The sequence below is a fragment of the Furipterus horrens genome, unplaced genomic scaffold (assembly GCF_987537825.1).
Source record: "Furipterus horrens unplaced genomic scaffold, mFurHor1.1.pri manual_scaffold_15, whole genome shotgun sequence".
Classification (NCBI taxonomy): Eukaryota; Metazoa; Chordata; class Mammalia; order Chiroptera; family Furipteridae; genus Furipterus; species Furipterus horrens.
Window position 1 is genome coordinate 12,562,888 of NW_028327185.1, and position 17,867 is coordinate 12,580,754.

The following is a 17,867-nucleotide window of genomic DNA, read 5'->3' on the forward strand; positions in this document are numbered from 1 at the left end:
GTACGATTAGGGGATCGCGCTTCTAAAGCAAGCCAGCACCTCCCAATCCTCGCAGCAGGGGTTGTGGAAGAAACAAAAGAAAGGTTCTGCCCTCGCCCTTCCCCAATTAAAAATTCAGTTCGCAAGCAGGACTTAGAAAAATTAAACCAAATATTAGCCGTAAGAAAATGCCCTGCGTGTAATAATTGCCCAATTTGTGTTACACAAATCAAAACCGAAATAAAATTTTAATAAGGAATTTTAAACAAATAGCTGGAGGGAGCAAATCTAAGATGGAAGGCGGGGAATTCCAGTTGAAACTGACAAGTTGAGGACTGAAAGCATTTGGATAAAAGCAGCCTCGGGGCAGCAAAGGCAAATGGAGTATTGTCACCAAAGAACTACAGAGGCCAATACAGGTTGCAGTGGGTCGGTTCAAGCTAGAGGCGGTTTGCCTTTCCTCCATTTGCTCAGCCCCAATTGGAAGCGCACTGCGCGACCCGCGCCGCGCTCTCCGCCCGGAGTTCGGCGTGGGGGCGGGGAGGTAAGTACGGTAATGGGCGGGGGCAGAGCGCGGGCGCGCTCCGGCTTCCCAACTGCGCAGAGCGCTCGTCACGCAAGGGGCGGGGCGGCTATATTACGTGCGCGGCGCCGCCCCTGCGAGAGGACGTTGCGTGCTCGCTCGCGCCAGGCGAGTCTCCGCGTCTCCCTCGCGAACTCCGTGAAAGGAATTGGCGCCGTTCGACACCAGGCGGGTCCGCTCTGCAGCAGGAACCCTCCTCCAGCCGCAGCCGCAGCCGCCGCCCGGGCCGAAAAGCAGTCGCAGCAGACGCCACCAGTGGCCGAGGGAGCGGAGCCGAGTTTGAGCCAGCGCCTAGCGGTGAATCGAGGCCCTCACCATGAGTTCCTCGCCTGTTAATGTAAAAAAGCTGAAGGTGTCGGAGCTGAAAGAGGAGCTCAAGAAGCGGCGCCTTTCCGACAAGGGCCTCAAGGCCGACCTCATGGAGCGGCTCCAGGCCGCGCTGGACAACGAGGAGGCCGGGGGCCGCCCCGCCATGGAGCCCGGGAACGGCAGCCTCGACCTGGGCGGGGATTCCGCCGGGCGCTCGGGAGCAGGCCTCGAGCAGGAGGCCGCAACTGGCGGCGACGAGGAGGAGGAGGAGGAGGAGGAAGAGGAAGGGATCTCCGCTCTGGATGGCGACCAGATGGAGCTAGGGGAGGAGAACGGGGCCGCGGGGGCGGCCGACTCGGGCCCGATGGAGGAGGAGGAGGCCGCCTCGGAGGACGAGAACGGCGACGACCAGGGTTTCCAGGAGGGGGAGGATGAGCTCGGAGAGGAGGAGGAAGGCGCGGGCGACGAGAACGGGCACGGGGAGCAGCAGGCTCAACCGCCGACGACGCCGCAGCAACAGCCCCCACAGCAGCGCGGGGCCGCCAAGGAGGCCGCGGGGAAGAGCAGCGGCCCCACTTCGCTGCTTGCGGTGACGGTGGCGCCACCCGGGGCCAGTCAGGGCCAGCAGCAGTCGGGAGGTAAGAAGGAGGCGGCAGGTGGATGTTGCGTTGTAACGTCGCGCGCGGCGGGCGGCCGGCCGGGGCCCCGGGGGTGGAGGGAGTCCCGGGCGGGGGCCGCTGCGAAGGGGGTGTTGGGAGGAGGGGCGCGGGGGATCCCGCGTTTAGAGTGAGGCCTCGGGATCGGTGTGTGTGACGGCGGTGGCAGCGCCTCCATTATGTGGCTCGAGAGCCAGGGGGAGCTGCAGCTGCCGCTGGAGGGGAGGAGTCGGGGGCGGGGGAGGGGGTGCCCGTCGGGCCGCGGTGGCGCCGCTGCGCTGCGTGCGCGCGGTGCGGGCACATGTCTCGGGGGGGAGGGGAGAGGCCCGAGGGCCCGGGCGGGCGCGCTTTGGCGGCTCTGGGCCGCGGTATTGTGCGCGGAGCGCTGGGCTCGGTGTGACGTCACTTCCGGCGGGAGGGGCCGGCGGGGGGGACGGGGCGGAAAATGAGTACAATGCGGCCTCCGGGAGCGCGGGCCCGGTGGGGGAGGGGAGGGGAGGGGAGGGGAAGGCTGGGCGCGCGGGCCGGCGCTTTTCCCTCCGCCCCTCCTGAACTCTACGCGCTACACGTGGGCTCGGCCTGTGCGGCGCTATTTTCATTAGGTTTCTCGAACCTTCGAATCGAGCGGCAGTGTTTGTAATGTCTTAGACTGCGTCACTAACTCCGGTCCGGTTTCAGGACGAGATTGTACTTTGAATTCGTATTTGATTCGTTGTTGCAAACCGCTTATGAAGGGGAACAGGGAAATGTCGAGCTTTTTTGAGCCTCAAAACGAGAGGGCTTCTTCTGTTGCGTTGTGGCTTGATCTCTTACGTAGGGGTGTTGTGTGTTGTAGGAGACGGCAAAACAGAGCAGAAAGGCGGAGATAAAAAGCGAGGGGTTAAGCGCCCTCGGGAAGACCACGGCCGTGGATATTTTGAGTACATTGAAGAGAACAAGTATAGCAGGTAGAGGATGCTCACGTTTCACTGTCGCCCGCTTTTGATTCTTGGGTGGGAAAAGCCGTATCAGGAGACGATGTTGTCTTTCAGAGCCAAGTCTCCTCAGCCACCTGTTGAAGAAGAAGACGAGCACTTCGATGACACAGTGGTTTGTCTTGACACTTGTAAGTGAAGCTGCTGCTTCCCCTTCACCCCCCGTTACCGAATGTGGTTTTGGTTCCAAAATGTTAGGAAACGTCTGTAGTACATTGAACTTAAATGCAGAAAACTTAGCGAGGAAGCAAAAGCAGTTTTTCAAAGGCAGGAAGATGTTGGCTTGTATTCAGATTCCAGTAGCTTAATATGTAGCATAGCATCAGTTGTATTGATAATTTTACAGGCTCTAGCAATTCGGTAATGTTTTTATATGACTTGAAAGTTCTTTGTAGGAATGTAAAATTAATGTCAGTTTTGACTAGCTAATGGAAACTTGTAAGGCTACCTATGACTTGTCCTTATAGGCTTCTTTGATAAAGTAATTTCATCTTTTTGTGGAATTATGTTAAGTGAGCTATTTGGGTTAGTTAAGTATTTATTAATGACTTTTCCCATTAGCACACAAGTATATTCCCTATTCTAAAAGATTGTAATATTACTTTCTCAATAACTGCTCTTTTGTTCTCAATTCCAGTTCAGTAGCTGCTGCTTTAACATAAGTTGATTTCTTCCAAAGACCTGGGGCAGCAGCAGTGGCCCTGGCCACTAGCTTTCTCCACCCGCGAATGGTGTCAGTGGCAGCGCTGTAAACACTGCTCCTTTACCCAGTTGGGTTGCAATGAGTATGAGGGAGTATTGCAAACCTCTGCATGGGCCGTGGCTGTCAGAGTTGTAGCTTAGTGCACAAAGATGAGTTGGTGCAGTATGCGATCAGAATGCACAGTTCTTTCAGGGACGGAGCGGAGGGAGAAATAATGGCTTGAGAAAGGAGAGGTCAGGTGTCAACCTGCCCTGTAGGGTCTGGGGAGTTGAAACTTAATCTCGTGTTTTCAAATACAAATAGTTTTTATTCAGATATGTAAAAGTGTTCATGTAAAACTCTTGATTTCTAATTGAGTATTATCCATTAAAGGTAGTTGAGATAGTGGAGTCTTTTAAAAAAAAGAAACTACATGGAAAATTGGGCAGTTGATTTGAAAGTTTTGTTAAATTCAGTTTCTTAAGTATAAACTATAGGTATTGGCAAGATACTGAAGCAGTGATTCAAGAAGGTAACATAGTGTTGAGACACTTTAAGCTGGTCACCTAGGAATATCAATTTGTTAAGTGCAATACTGGGTTCAAATATAACTTACTGAATTGAAAGTTCTATTCAATGATGGTCAGGAATTTTGAGAGCAATGCTAATGTAAGGGAAATCCCAAACTGTAGATTTAATTTCTTCTCATCAAAAACAACTTAAGGAAACAGCTTTCTAACTTCAGTTCTCCCTCAAAAATGCATGCTCAAGTGCTGTTACAGAAAGAGCATTAGACAACCAGGGTTGTGTTTTGTAGATTGAGGCTGCCTCCTTCACAAGTTATAGAGAAGAATGTAGGATCTAGAGCCCCGGGTGTTTTAAAATTAGGACAGGATCGGCAGCTCATGCTCATTTAAAAAAAATCCTTGGTCATGGCCTCCCATCCGTTTTATTGTGACCCTGGTAAATTCTCCCTGGTTCTGGCATGCTTCACTTTGATTTCCTGCTGTCCTCTACTGCTTGCCTCTAAATCAAGGTAAAGAGCAGAGCAGGTATGTATTATTGTCACATTGTCTTGATGATTTTATATACTTAAAATACACATTAAACCTTGGTGTTTCTTAGTTTTATAGGTAGTTTACACTTCATAATTTGGCAAGAGTGACTTGGTGGGAGTGGGGCTTAAAACTAAAAGTTCAAAGCAGCATGTAAAAAATGTTCTATGTAGCACCTAAAAATACATGCAGAAATTTAATAATCAAGTATTGCCTGCATAGCAGATATATTTACATTTGATGTCAAAAGAAATAATATGGTATTTGATATAATTACAGATAATTGTGATCTACATTTTAAAATATCAAGAGACCGCCTCAGTGCTTCTTCCCTTACTATGGAGAGTTTTGCTTTTCTTTGGGCTGGAGGAAGGGCTTCTTATGGTGTGTCAAAAGGCAAAGTCTGTTTTGAAATGAAGGTAAATACAATTTTGTGGGAGATTTTTTAAAAGAACCTTTGTGAGTTTCCATTTGCCTGACACTTAGGTGTCAGTTGGACATGTTATATCAGAGTTTGTGAAACACAGCCAGCCTGTATTTTTTTAAATTAAGGATGTTCTCTTTAAAAAATTAGACACTAAAACAGATCCACCAAGGGTTTAAAAATAGGCTCTTGGATTTTATTCCAGAGGAAAAAAAAATATATGCTTCAATTGGTTTTCGGTTGAATATTGAGAATGTGATTTTTAAACATTAACTTTTTAAAAATGTGAAGCAACCAAGTACTCAAGCCTTTTCATGTTTATAAGCCCTTGTATTTTAAGTTTTTGAGTGGGCGTCTTTGTATTTAGTAGCCAGAGAAGAGTTAGCCCATGGCACAACTGAAATGAGCGAGGGTTCAAGGATTTATCATTTGGTTTACAGTTGAACCATTTGTGATTTGACTTTCAGGTTACAGAGAAGATCCCTGTGAGGCATTTATATACAAAAGATATTGACATACACGAAGTTCGGATTGGCTGGTCTCTAACCACAAGTGGAATGTTACTTGGTAAAGTTCCCATTTGAGTACTACATGCTCATGAGTGTTTGGGGTCTGATTTCAGCAGTTAAGAGTAGAAGGCATTCCATTTTACTTGTATTTGTCTAATTTTGTTGATACTTTAAATGAGGTGAATAAAATTAGCATGTAGGCACAGGCCAAGTTTTAGTTTCTGTTCTTTTATGGTGGTTCTGTGACCAATGGTTAAAGTAGAATGTTATCCGCGTTATATAGTTTGTCAACTAGTTATGTAACTTGCCTAGCTCTTGTTAATTGTATGTCTAGTTATAAAGTCAGCGTAACTGAAAAAATATTAAGTATATATTCGTTTTTCTTAAACCATACATTTTGAATATTGAAATATGTGGGTCATTGGACTGTTCTGAAAAGTCAACTTCATGGTAGTTAATTATTTTCTTAGGTGAGGAAGAATTTTCTTATGGGTATTCTCTGAAAGGAATAAAAACATGCAACTGTGAGACTGAAGATTATGGAGAGAAGTTTGATGAAAATGATGTGATTACATGTTTTGCTGTAAGTTTTAGCTAAATGTTCATAAATGGCGCAATATACACTAGAAATTCTTTTTAAAGCTCTGTCAACATTTGTTACTAACTCATTTTGACTAAAAACACCGTCAGGTTGACCCGAAAATCTAGTCGTCTTCTCTAAGGTCATGTTGTTTTCGCTTCTAGATATAGGTGTTCCGTTGTTTATAACCATTTGAAAGCTCTTGATATTTATCCTAAATGTATTTTCCATAGGATAAGCTTCACTCCTAATTTGAATTTTGAAATTTTTGACCAGTCTTACAGGAAGCAGGTTAAAATTGTTAATTTCCTCCCCAATTAACAGAACTTTGAAAGTGATGAAGTAGAACTCTCATATGCAAAGAATGGACAAGAGCTTGGTGTTGCCTTCAAAATCAGTAAGGAAGTTCTTGCTGGACGGCCACTCTTTCCACATGTTCTCTGCCACAACTGTGCTGTTGAATTTAATTTTGGTCAAAAGGAAAAGCCATATTTCCCGATACCTGAGGACTATACGTTCATCCAGAATGTTCCCTTGGAGGACCGAGTTAGAGGTCCAAAGGGGCCTGAAGAGAAGAAAGATTGTGAAGTACGTGATTTAAAAAAAAAAAATTGAGCATTGCTTTTGCTTGGGCAAAAATGACGTTTAGAAGAGCTAGATGATTGATTGGGCTGTTTCATTTCCTTTGTACCATTCCTGTTGCTCTCAATACTTTTTCTCTTGGTAGCTATCTTCCTCCCTTACAGAGTGTTGTAATTTTCACAAGTTACCTTGCAATAGTGCTTTGAAAATTCAGATATTTAAATTGTCTTTGCTTATTAAAATATGTTTTAAATTATTAGGTGATGTAACATTTCCTTCTATTGTAGGTGGTTATGATGATTGGTTTGCCAGGAGCTGGAAAAACCACCTGGGTTACTAAACATGCAGCAGAAAATCCTGGTAAATACAACATTCTTGGAACAAATACCATAATGGATAAAATGATGGTAAGTAGAATGTTTGGGGCATAACCTCAGCACTTAAAAAAAGACCAGAAGGTATTCTCAGTAATGCCTTCTGCCTGTTGTCTTATCTAATTTGATAGTATTTTAGAGATCAGAGGGTTGGCCAAAGTGAAATTGGTTCCTTAAGTGTGGGGCTCTTTATCTGTAAGATAAACTACTTTCCAAATGCTTGGCTTCATCTTTTCTAAAGAATTTTTAAAATTCTTTTCCATCTAGCAGCTATAAAGATTGAATAGCGTAGGGTCTTAGTCCGTGTTAATGACACCTTTTTGTAGTAATCGTGGGGAAAAGCAATGTTTAAATTTTAAAATGTTAACCTGTTTTTTATAAATATTTAAGCTGATACTAAACTTGAGATTCATAAGTTCAAAGGAAATTTTTAATTTAAAATTAGGTGGCAGGTTTTAAGAAGCAAATGGCAGATACTGGAAAACTGAACACACTGTTGCAGAGAGCTCCACAGTGTCTTGGAAAGTTTATCGAGATTGCTGCCCGCAAGAAGCGGAATTTCATTCTGGATCAGGTGGGCGGTAACTTTGAAGTTGAAAAAATAACTGAAAATTGGGTTTGGTGTAGAATTAATTACTAAACCTAACAACTTCTTTTTTTCTTTTTTTAAGACAAATGTATCTGCTGCTGCCCAGAGGAGAAAAATGTGCCTGTTTGTAGGCTTCCAACGAAAAGCTGTTGTAGTTTGCCCAAAGGATGAAGACTATAAGCAAAGAACACAGAAGAAAGCAGAAGTTGAGGGGAAAGACCTACCAGAACATGCAGTTCTCAAAATGAAAGGTATGGAGTTCGGTTCTATTGTTATGTTAAAACTCTGATTTATATCTGTAAATGTAAGAAACATTTCCTGCTAGTCATACTGTTTCAGGAGTTAGTTAACTCTTTGTAAATGAGTATGTTTGGTTTATTTCTACTTTTAGGAAAATATGTTAGTAAACCAGGAGTAGATACTGTATTGTGTGTTGAAAAACTTTAAAAGGTAGGTTTAAGGATTGCGAACGTGTGTTAAGCTAACTTTATTCTTTGTAGGAAACTTTACACTGCCAGAGGTAGCTGAGTGCTTTGATGAGATAACCTATGTTGAGCTTCAGAGGGAAGAAGCCCAAAAACTTTTGAAGCAATATAAGGAAGAGAGCAAAAAGGCTCTTCACCCAGAAAAGAAACAGAACACTGGCTCAAAGAAGAGCAATAAGAATAAGAGCGGCAAGAACCAGTTCAACAGAGGTGGTGGTCACAGAGGACGTGGAGGGTTCAATATGCGTGGTGGAAATTTCAGAGGAGGAGGCAAGTTAATTTTGACTTTCTGTTTATTAGGTTGTTCAAGATTGAAGCAAGTGAAAATTTTCTAATTTGGGTCTACATGATATTTAGCTGAAATTAATGTTGGAAATTTGATCCTCATGGATCATAGCTCCTCCAGGTCAGTTTTAGTGTGATTTGGTAGTATGCACACCTAGATTATGTGAATGGTTAGTGGTTAAATGAAATATTGCGTTAGTCTTTAAACACAAAACATTTATCTTTCCCCTACAATAAAAGAACGGTTAAAGAAAAACTAAGTCATGTGTAAAGGAGGCACAATACTCTGTAAACTAAACTGTCTCTTGTTTTTAGCTCCTGGGAATCGTGGTGGATACAACAGGGGCAACATGCCGCAGAGAGGTGGCGGCGGAGGCGGAAGTGGTGGAATTGGCTATCCCTATCCTCGTGGCCCTGTTTTTAGCAGCCGAGGTGGTTATTCGAACAGGGGGGGGAACTACAACAGAGGTGGAATGCCCAACAGAGGGAACTACAACCAGGTAATGATTTAGGACCTCTGCAGGCACTGGTCCTGGTTTATCTGTATAACTTAGTCTGAAAGGGTCTTCTGTTGCATGGCCTCAGGAAGAGTTGTGGGAACACAGTGTGAATGCATTGACATAGAAATTAGTGATGGTAGTCAAATTAGTTCACCAAAGTTTGATTTTCAGGCACACTTATTAGCAGCTCTCCATTTATGTGTTGTACTCTGAGCTCTTTAAAGATATTTATTTATTTATTTATTTATTTATTTATTTATTTATAGAACTTCAGAGGACGAGGAAACAATCGTGGCTATAAAAATCAATCTCAGGGCTACAACCAGTGGCAGCAGGGTGTAAGTAATTTCTTCTGTGGTTATGTACATTAAATTGTATATTGAGTTCATAAGAATCATTCTTCAAAAAGATCTTATCCAGGGATTAAAGTGCTTGTAAGTGTTTTGGGGCAGTATGAACTGTGTTGCAGCTGTAGCGGTAATCTTATGAAGGCAAATTAGGTTGGAATTTGCAGTAACTTAATATTTTTTTAATGAAGTAATATTTAATACATATGGTTTCTTTTTACTACTAGCTTTAATTGTATAAACTAACAAAGTCCTCATGTGTTTCCTTTTGTAATGTGTTTATTGATAATAATGGGATATATTATTAATACTAACTGAATGTGGTTTGAGAGAAATCAGAGGTATGACAGGTATAAATTTGTTTCCAGCAGTTACTCTGAATTAAATTCATTGTCATTTCCTAAAAACAGTTTGAGTGGCTTATTGATGTTTTTTCTTTAAAAAAAAAATTTTCTCTTACAGCAATTCTGGGGTCAGAAGCCATGGAGTCAGCATTATCACCAAGGATATTATTGAATACCCAAATAAAACGAACTGATACATATTTCTCCAAAACCTTCACAAGAAGTCGACTGTTTTCTTTAGTAGGCTAACTTTTTAAACATTCCACAAGAGGAAGTGCCTGCGGGTTCCTTTTTTAGAAGCTTTGTGGGTTGATTTTTTTTCTTTTCTTTTTTGTACATTTTTAATTGCAGTTTTAAAGTGAATCGTAAGAGAACCTCAGCATTGTGCACGATAAGAGAATGTGTCAGTATTTCAGGGTTCTACATTTTATCTGTAAAATGTGACTTTTTTTTTTTTATCACAACAAAAGTAAAATGTTGCTTTGTACCTGGTGTCTTTTATTAAGAATTTACTCCCCCCATTTCTCACAGAGATAACAGTCGGGAGTCATTGTCACAATATAATAGAAATGTTAGCAACCAGATTCATGGAAGGACCGAGTGGTCCTCATGAATTGCATAAGACTCTGTACTGCTCCTGTTACACTCCATCCTCTCTGTAGCTTGCTGAGTGGTGGAGGGGGTATGCTAAACGGTAGTCTCTGACAATACCTGGGAAGGCTTTTCTTTCTACGTAACAATGGAATTGGCACAACTGACTGAAGCTAAAGTTGGAACCGGGATAGAGAAGATGGAGTGTATGTAGAAGAGCTGTTGAAAATGTAACCTTGGTTGTATTATTTGTGGAGGCTCAAACTTGTGAAGGTGAAATACCATAACTTTTCCATTTGTTCTGCATTTTGATTCTGAAAAGAAAGCTGGCTTTGCCCATTTCTTATTAAAAAAACTTGTTGTAAATCCAGTTGTCTAATGGGATCTATATGAAGTTAGCTATGTCTGTATGCCCTTCTCCCACAAAATACTGTATAACTAGTGTGCTTGTAGTAGTTACTCCACCATCTTTGTAAGCTAATGCAATTGTGAGTCACCCATTTATATCTTAATTTTTAATCATGTCAGTTCTTGAATGGGTATCTCCTTAGCCTGCTGATTTCTTTTTCTTTCTAAAGAAAGTGGGTGGAGAAATTAATTTAGACGTTTGTTTGCAATAAAAAGAATTCATTTTACTCTCGTTTTGGGATTCTCGCCATCAAGGTTCAAAATCCCTTTTAAAACTCCCAAGAGGAGAAAATATAAGTGTGCGCTTTCTGGACAGCTTCTTACTTACTCTGTACTTGGACATTTAGGTTTTAAAAACTTAAATGTATATTGACGATTGATCTTAATTATGAAGTAAAGTTGAATTCTTCCCTTCCCCTCCCCCGCAGATGACTTAACCTTTAAGGAGGGGAAAAGGTAAATGGCTGGGAGAAGTTAACACTCATTTATCATCTTTACAAAATGCTAATGGCTGTCCTCAACTGATATTTTATATGCATATATAATACATGAAACTCTGGGAACAGATGCTTTTAGAAGCCATCATCCAAGCCAGTCGTTGATTTCCCACTGCACAACACTGCTAACTTAACTAGCTACGTGATAACATTAGATCCCCTAACTGTAATTCTATTGGGTTTGCACAGAACACTTAATCTAAAAGGACCCTCACTGATGTGAAGTGAGGAATCAGGAGTCAAACTGTAGAACTAAAACTTCAGTCTAGTGTTTTGTTTGTGTTTTAGGCTGCTTCTGGTAAGTTGAGGTTTGTCGATATTTGCTTAAATTTTTGTTTTAGCCACTTCAAATCAGATTTTTAACTTAAACTACTAGGTGTTTTTTGTTTTGTTTTGCTACAAGCTGAGCTGGAGTTGAGTTTTAGGTGCTGGTGTAGCTTCAATAGAGAAATTTGTGAAACAAGGCTAATCTTAGAATCACCATACGAATACTTAATACAAGGTAGTGTCTCAAGGGCTTGAGCATTAGCTTACTGCCAGCAGTCATTAGCATGAGCTACTTTTACAGTACACATCACTAGGATTGCATAGACTTTAAACCCAGAAGGGAACATTCAAACTTTGTTACTAATCAATGCTTAGATATCTTTTAAAAATCTTGTATATGCCTTCTAGTTAAAATTGTTTACTAAGAATTATATATTCTAATAATTGCAATGGCCAAGTGACAGATACTATTAAGACTACCATGCCTGTGTAGCTAAGAAATTTTAAGAGAAGATGGGATAGATTTTTAAAATGCTGTCCAGGAAGATGTTAAAGTTTCTGAAGAATCTCAAGATTCAAGATCAGAATTAATAGTTATGTCTGTGGTTACATGAAAAGAAATCTTAGAAAATATGTAAGAAATTCAAAACAGGGAGTGTACCAGAGAGCAGAGAAAAATGCCAAGTTTGGCAGAATAAGATCCATGAATGAGAAACTTGGTTTATTCACACCCCTCCTAGCAAGCAAAGAAAAAAAAAAAATGGTGCTGGCCAAACATTCCAAAAACACCTAGAAAAAACTCACCTGTGAAGTTACTGTATAAGGGGTGCTTTTTACTAGAAAGTTAAGCAGTTAATTGCGTTGGATCAGGTTGGTCAGCTACAGTAGTATCGAAACTGCTAACAACTTAGAGGTTAATCGGGGGAAAAGGCTGCCAGATAGAAACGATGCAACGCAAACCGACAAGACTTAGAAAGTTCTGTTGCTGGTTGGTCCCATCTTGTTCACAGGCCTAGGCCTTTGGTGGAGGGCTCTGGCTCTGACCAGCTTCTGGCCTAAAGACCCCAGACAGCAAGGTGAAAACCTGAAGCACAAGTCAAATCAATTTGACATCAAAATGACAAGCGGCCATATTGAGTCCACAAAACCAGACTCATTGGCCTAGGTTAGGTCCTGTCTGGACATGAGGAATATGAAACTGGATGTCCTAAGCACAAAAGTATTACAGGAAAAGGAGTTCTGTTTTTCACCTACATGGAGAGTTCACACACATGGACAGTCGCTTCTGTATTTAATATTTGCCTCAGTTGTGGCAATTGACTTTTTAATAAACAATAAATGGCCTTTTCATCCTGGGATCATTTTTATAATTGGTCCCATTGTATAAATGAAAATGATGAAATATTTTAATAGTTTTTAGCTAGTGGTATAGACACGTTAAAAAGATCTGGCTATCAATTCACACAAGTATATTTGATTGTAAAAAGCTAAAACCCGATTAAGCTTATACTAAAGGCATAAACTTCAATCTTTTATAGTACTAAGTCTTAGGTTACCGGTGTGTGTTTAGACATAAATGCACATCTTAAAAACATAGTTTCCCTAACTTCCTTTTTACACATAACGATGAAGTGTGATGGAACTTGCCCAACCCTCCAGAATAGCTATCAAAATACTCTCCTGGAAAGATGAACATGATATTCTTTCTAAGCCATTTTTTAAAAAAAGTTTGAAATGGTTTAAATCTAACTTTGTTTTTATTTTGGGGGCTGGGGAAAACTGGACTTAAGCTTTAACATTTTAGTAATAAGAATGACTTAGGGCCTGGCACGCCATTAAGTTTTAAGGCACTATTAGTGCCATGAAGAAGAATTTTTGTCAGCCACCTTAGATGTCTGAACAGTAACTTGCATTTATTAGTCATGTAAACCACAGTATCTTCAAATCATTAATTGCCTAAACTTAATATAGTTAAGCTGTTAACACACTTCTGATACGGCACGAGCCTATTCCTTGGATAATTTTTAGAATTGGATTTTCTTTTTGGCCCTGTTGGTCATTCCTCCACTTTCACACTAAAACATGCAGGTGGAAGGTTTAACCAGTTTAGCATTTGAGGTTTTATTTAGGCTGCTTTAATCCCTAGTGTTTTTTGTTTTTTTTCCCTAGTATTATTACTATAGGTATACTAACCAAAGATAATACTCAGGGATAGAAGATTGGAAATATGTGGAAAAATCATAATGTTAGTCTAGAATTAAGAGTGATGTGATTAGATTGGGAATGTGTCCATGTGGAAGGCTGCATAAGTATAATTTTTTGGCATTCAGTTCTAGATCCAGTATTAGGAGGACAAATGTACAGGTAACGATAGGCCAGGACACCTGTCATACTGCTTGGTTAGGCGAGTTATTGGGACAAGGAACTTAACCACGTGTTTAATGTGTATTTACCTATTACCTAGGAATATGATTTTTGTTCTTTTCATGCCCGGAGTCAACGTTAACTTGCAGCTTGACAAGGAACAGGGGTTTGGCTTTTAAACAAAGCTGATTCTGTGGGTAGGAGAAACTACTGTAGTCCTAAGTGATGAAGTAATAACAGTCTGGACAAATAGAGAAAAGCACAGAACGGTTCAGTCCCTTACTGCACTGCTGAAGTCACAGTACTGTCCCAGTGGCGCAGCAGTTCCTGGTGAGCAGGTCCAGCTCAGTCTCTGCATACTGGAGGGTGTACAGGGTTACAGGCCAGAGAGCACAGAGCACCTACCTGATGGGTCCCACTGTCTGTGGCATTTCCTTCCTACAGCTTCTTTAATAGTCTATGAACTTACAGGAAGTAAAATTAGTTTTGTCCAGTAAAACCTATGCTTGCCAAGCACATGAGAAGCATTGCCACAGATGATTATTAGCCAAAAAACATTAAGTAAAAACAAAAGCCACAAACCAAGAACATAGCGATGGCCAGTATAGCGAGACATCTAACTCAAGTGACAAAAGCTTTAACGTGTTAAGACATGCAAACAGAAGAGAAAATCCTTCAGAATGATTGGGGCTTATTTAAATGGCAAGTAACAGGTTAATATTTTAAGGTAGCTATTAAGGTATTTTATATAAGTTAAGGAAGATAAGGAAAACGGGAGTCATGGTCAAGTAACAATATAAAAGGTTCCAACTTCGTTTTTTTCTTTTTTTTTATTAAGTAATAAAGCAAAAAAAAAAAAAATGTGCTGATTTAAATTTCATCTCCTTTTCCTTAGTCTGTCCATGTGAATGCTGTGTGGAAGAGTAAAAGGGCCCAACTAAATGTTCCAGTGATTCCAATAGGTATTCCAAATTAATTGCTGCTTGTACATTTAACACTTGTTACATTGGGCTTCCAGGATCACTTTAATTAAAATTCCCTTACTTTAAAAAGATGGGGGAAAGGGAGAAATTGAGTAACGAGATGGGTAGGTTCTAAAACAGGAAAACAGGTTTTTCTGATTTTTCCTTTGCATACCTGAGGCGAGACTTTGGGTGGTATGTTAGCAATTGGTGGTCCTCTTGGGTAGGTTTAGGACAGTGTGCAGAGAGAGCCCAGTCCTCTTAGGGTTAGCACCTTATTCTAATTTCCAAATTCATTCTGTTTAACTTTACAAGATAACTTGTTACAATGCCCTTTCTACTGGTAGAGTTTGAATACAGTATTCTAATGTAAAAATATTAGTCCAGAATATCTATATTGGTTTCCCAAACTTTCTGCATCTATACTAAATGCATAAATATTTTTATTAGTTTATAAAATGGAAAAATGATCCTTTTGGATAATGAAGAGATAGTTTAGGAAGCAAATTTAAATTATAAAAATAGTATAAGGCTCAGTGTGTGCTTTGCCAGTCCAGAGGACATAATGTTTTATTGCCCTTATGTAGAGAGAGGAAATTCATTTTACCTACCACATACTCCATAATAATTATTTTGGTGAAATGAGAGGACTTGGGTGCTATACTGATTTGAAATGTAGCTCAGGGTTTGCTCAATGAAATAGAATTCCATTCTGTCAACTAAAAATCTAATGGCTTCTGAAGAGAAGACAACTGTTTCAGAGTAAAAGGTGAAAATCAACCATTTCTGTTCATCTGAATTTTAAAAAGTTACAAAAACATTTGTTTACAAAATTAGCTTTGGATTGAGATAGTAAAGCACTTTCCACGTGACTGCCTTGGGAAGAGACATCTCTACATCCTTTAAGAAACAAGTCCATGCATGTTGTTGACTCTGATCCCCTAAGGGCAGAACTTCCAAGTTATTCCTAGGAAAAAAGTGGGACAGGTACCATCTGTTAAATGGATCTAAACTTTTATTAAGTGAACAGTATTTGCCCATAGTGTCAGTGACAGCTTTCCCAGATACAAATACTTGGGGAGAACCTCATCCTTATTCTAGAAAATGAAGAGGAAAGCAAATGCAGTGGTTGAAAAGGCTGTTGTTTACAACAACGTTAATCTGTAGTGCTCCTGTTACAAACTTTTAAAATGTAATGCTTGAAATAGGCTATCATAAGTTTTCATCCCTAACACTTCCCTTTAAGAGGAAATTTAAAGATGGAACTTAATGCACAAAATAAGTGTGTAAGATAACAGTACTCGGGTGGTAGAGGATATTGGTATATTATACTGACCTGATTCGATGACCACTGGACCACATTTTAAGATGTTTCCAAAAACACTATTCTAGAGGACCATTAAAAATCAATTACAGCAATCATTTTAATTTTTCTACTTTCCTCACTAAGGTTTTCTGCTTATCCAAAGCATAGTGTATATATTAACTGACTTCTATGGGGGTGTCTTGACCCCCACCTGCAACAGATTTTTATCTAGGAATAGAAGGATTCAGACCCTATTTGATCCCTAGCTCTGTGCTGACAAAGTGCATAAACAGGAATCCTGAATTTATTATGTAGACTTCGCATTATATAATCGAAGCAAAGGGAAACCAGCGATGGAGTAGAGGTACGTAGACTAAAGAGATGCTTGCAAATCAAATAATGGTACCTAGGGATAATCAAAATATGTTGCCCAACTTGGTTAATTACTACAAATCACAGCTCCAGAGAAAAGCTTGTAGTTAATTTTAATTCCCTGAGGTCCTTTTATTCAGATGAAAAAGCAAGTCAAGGAAAAGCAATGGGGAGGGGTGCGGGAAGGGGGGAAATTGCATAAAGCACTAGAAAGTCAACAAAGCAGGTTTGATAGACAAGCCACAAAAAGTCTGAAAAACTAATGACCATAATTCTATTTTAATCAGCTATTTAGCTGGTACCTACTGCTCTGTCACCTAGTATGACATTTTGGAATTACTGGAACACTGGAGGAAGCGGTGCAGCTGGAGGCGCCAGGTGGGCATTGGAAGGTAGGTTTCTCTCAAGATTAAAATTGGAAGTGTATGTTTGGATGAGAAGGGAGCCCAGTTCCCATGTGCTAGTGAACATTTAGTAATTCACTTTAACAAACGTGTTGACTGTTTCGTGCCAGATACTTGGTTAGAATGTAAAGGTGGAAATTGACAGCGTTGTTCACAACAAGAAACTTAGGCTCTACTTGCAGCACAAGTCAATGGCCCATGAATCATAGTGCCACCTGCTGTAACAGGTGAAACACAGGAGTATGAGAACCTGAATGAGAAGTGATTCTAATTCCCAGAGATCAGTGATCAAGAGAATGGAAAAGGTTAGAGGAAGTAGAGGGAAAGGTATTTGAAGTCTAATGAAAAAGTCTGAGCAAAGGCACGAATTCAGGTTGTGCTGGCCCGAGATACATGAAGGTAAAGTGGATTTGGACTTGAAGTTGGATGGCAGAGTGGAAATAGATGGGAAGAGCCAGAAGTGGAAGTATCAGAACCTGCTCAGAGGCCTTATCAAAGGTGTCCAGTAGCCATGTGATAAAGGACCTGGAGTATGTCAAACATTTTGTAACATCTTATGAAGTATTAATGATCATGTAAACTTACGAAGTGACATTTAGAAAGTGTTCCAACTAAATATGTTACAACTTCCTGTTTTTATCCAGGTCTCCAATTTATGAAGCCACTGCTGTGAAAGTGAAACTAATCTCCGATGTTTTGACCAGCCAAGAGAGAGGCTTCTCTCTCACCCCGGGTAAGGTGTGATCAGTGTGCTAGAGCTAGAAGGGGCTTTACTTACTTCATGTAACACAAAGTGAGGTTTATATTTGTAACTGAAGCTAAGAACGTAAGTGGCCTGCCCAATTTGCTAAATATCACATTTGATGAGTACTCATCACTTTTTTCCTCCCATTCATGCAGTCTGCCTCTTAACATGAGTGTCAGATCATGGAATTCGTTTAATGTAATATTTGGTCATGATAACTTGAATAACGTAGACTGCATTCAGCATTGATTTGTGTCAGTAAGAGTGGGCAGAAGTTCTTGGCAACTGCATTTTCCTTTCTAGTAACCTTCCCTAAAATCAATGCCTAAGTTGTTCTTTTGGTGGCTGCCAGATGATTAGGATCAATAAAAATTGTTAGGACAGGTGCTTGACAATGTCATCCTCTAGCATAGTAGTTCTGGTGTATCCTACGAACCCTAACCCTCATAGTGGCAGCCACAGAGGTGGGCATGGGAGGGGAAAGCTCTTGAGCTGCACCGGAGCAAGCCCCAGGGACCCTTCATGAGGGCCGTAGGACAGAATGAAGCTGCAGGACCTCTCTTCTGTGTTCTTCAGCTCACCGTGCTAATCCAGTATATAATAGGGTCAGTCAGTAATCCTGCCGTAATCCGTCCACTGGTGTCTCTCGTATTTGTCATTTCTTAACCAGGAAGACCTCCAGCTTGTATTTTAT

At 40.9% G+C, this 17,867-nt stretch overlaps 1 protein-coding gene and 1 long non-coding RNA gene across 2 annotated transcripts; both read left to right on the forward strand.

The window, feature by feature from the left end:
* Positions 1–650: 650 nt before the first annotated feature.
* HNRNPU (heterogeneous nuclear ribonucleoprotein U) lies at positions 651–10,218 on the forward strand. Its single transcript, XM_090263456.1, has 14 exons — positions 651–1,509; positions 2,363–2,474; positions 2,559–2,632; positions 4,518–4,657; positions 5,130–5,229; positions 5,642–5,754; positions 6,076–6,339; positions 6,621–6,740; positions 7,153–7,281; positions 7,379–7,547; positions 7,797–8,051; positions 8,382–8,566; positions 8,833–8,904; positions 9,376–10,218. The coding sequence occupies exons 1-14, from the start codon at positions 879–881 to the stop codon at positions 9,427–9,429; spliced, it is 2,418 nt and encodes an 805-aa protein (XP_090119582.1). The 5' UTR covers positions 651–878; the 3' UTR covers positions 9,430–10,218.
* A 2,762-nt stretch (positions 10,219–12,980) lies between these two features.
* Positions 12,981–17,867, forward strand: LOC149992418 (uncharacterized). Its single transcript, XR_016508320.1, has 3 exons — positions 12,981–14,346; positions 16,312–16,416; positions 17,073–17,867. It is a non-coding gene; the product is annotated as an uncharacterized LOC149992418 (long non-coding RNA).

What these genes read in the sequence shown, in the direction of transcription:
- HNRNPU (XM_090263456.1), top strand. Translation starts at nt 879, where the DNA reads ATGAGTTCCTCGCCTGTTAATGTAAAAAAGCTGAAGGTGTCGGAGCTG. An exon ending in CACAAGTGGAATGTTACTTG is followed by an intron (nt 5,230 to 5,641) that starts GTAAAGTTCCCA and finishes TTATTTTCTTAG; the next exon opens with GTGAGGAAGAATTTTCTTAT. An exon ending in AAGAGAAGAAAGATTGTGAA is followed by an intron (nt 6,340 to 6,620) that starts GTACGTGATTTA and finishes CTTCTATTGTAG; the next exon opens with GTGGTTATGATGATTGGTTT.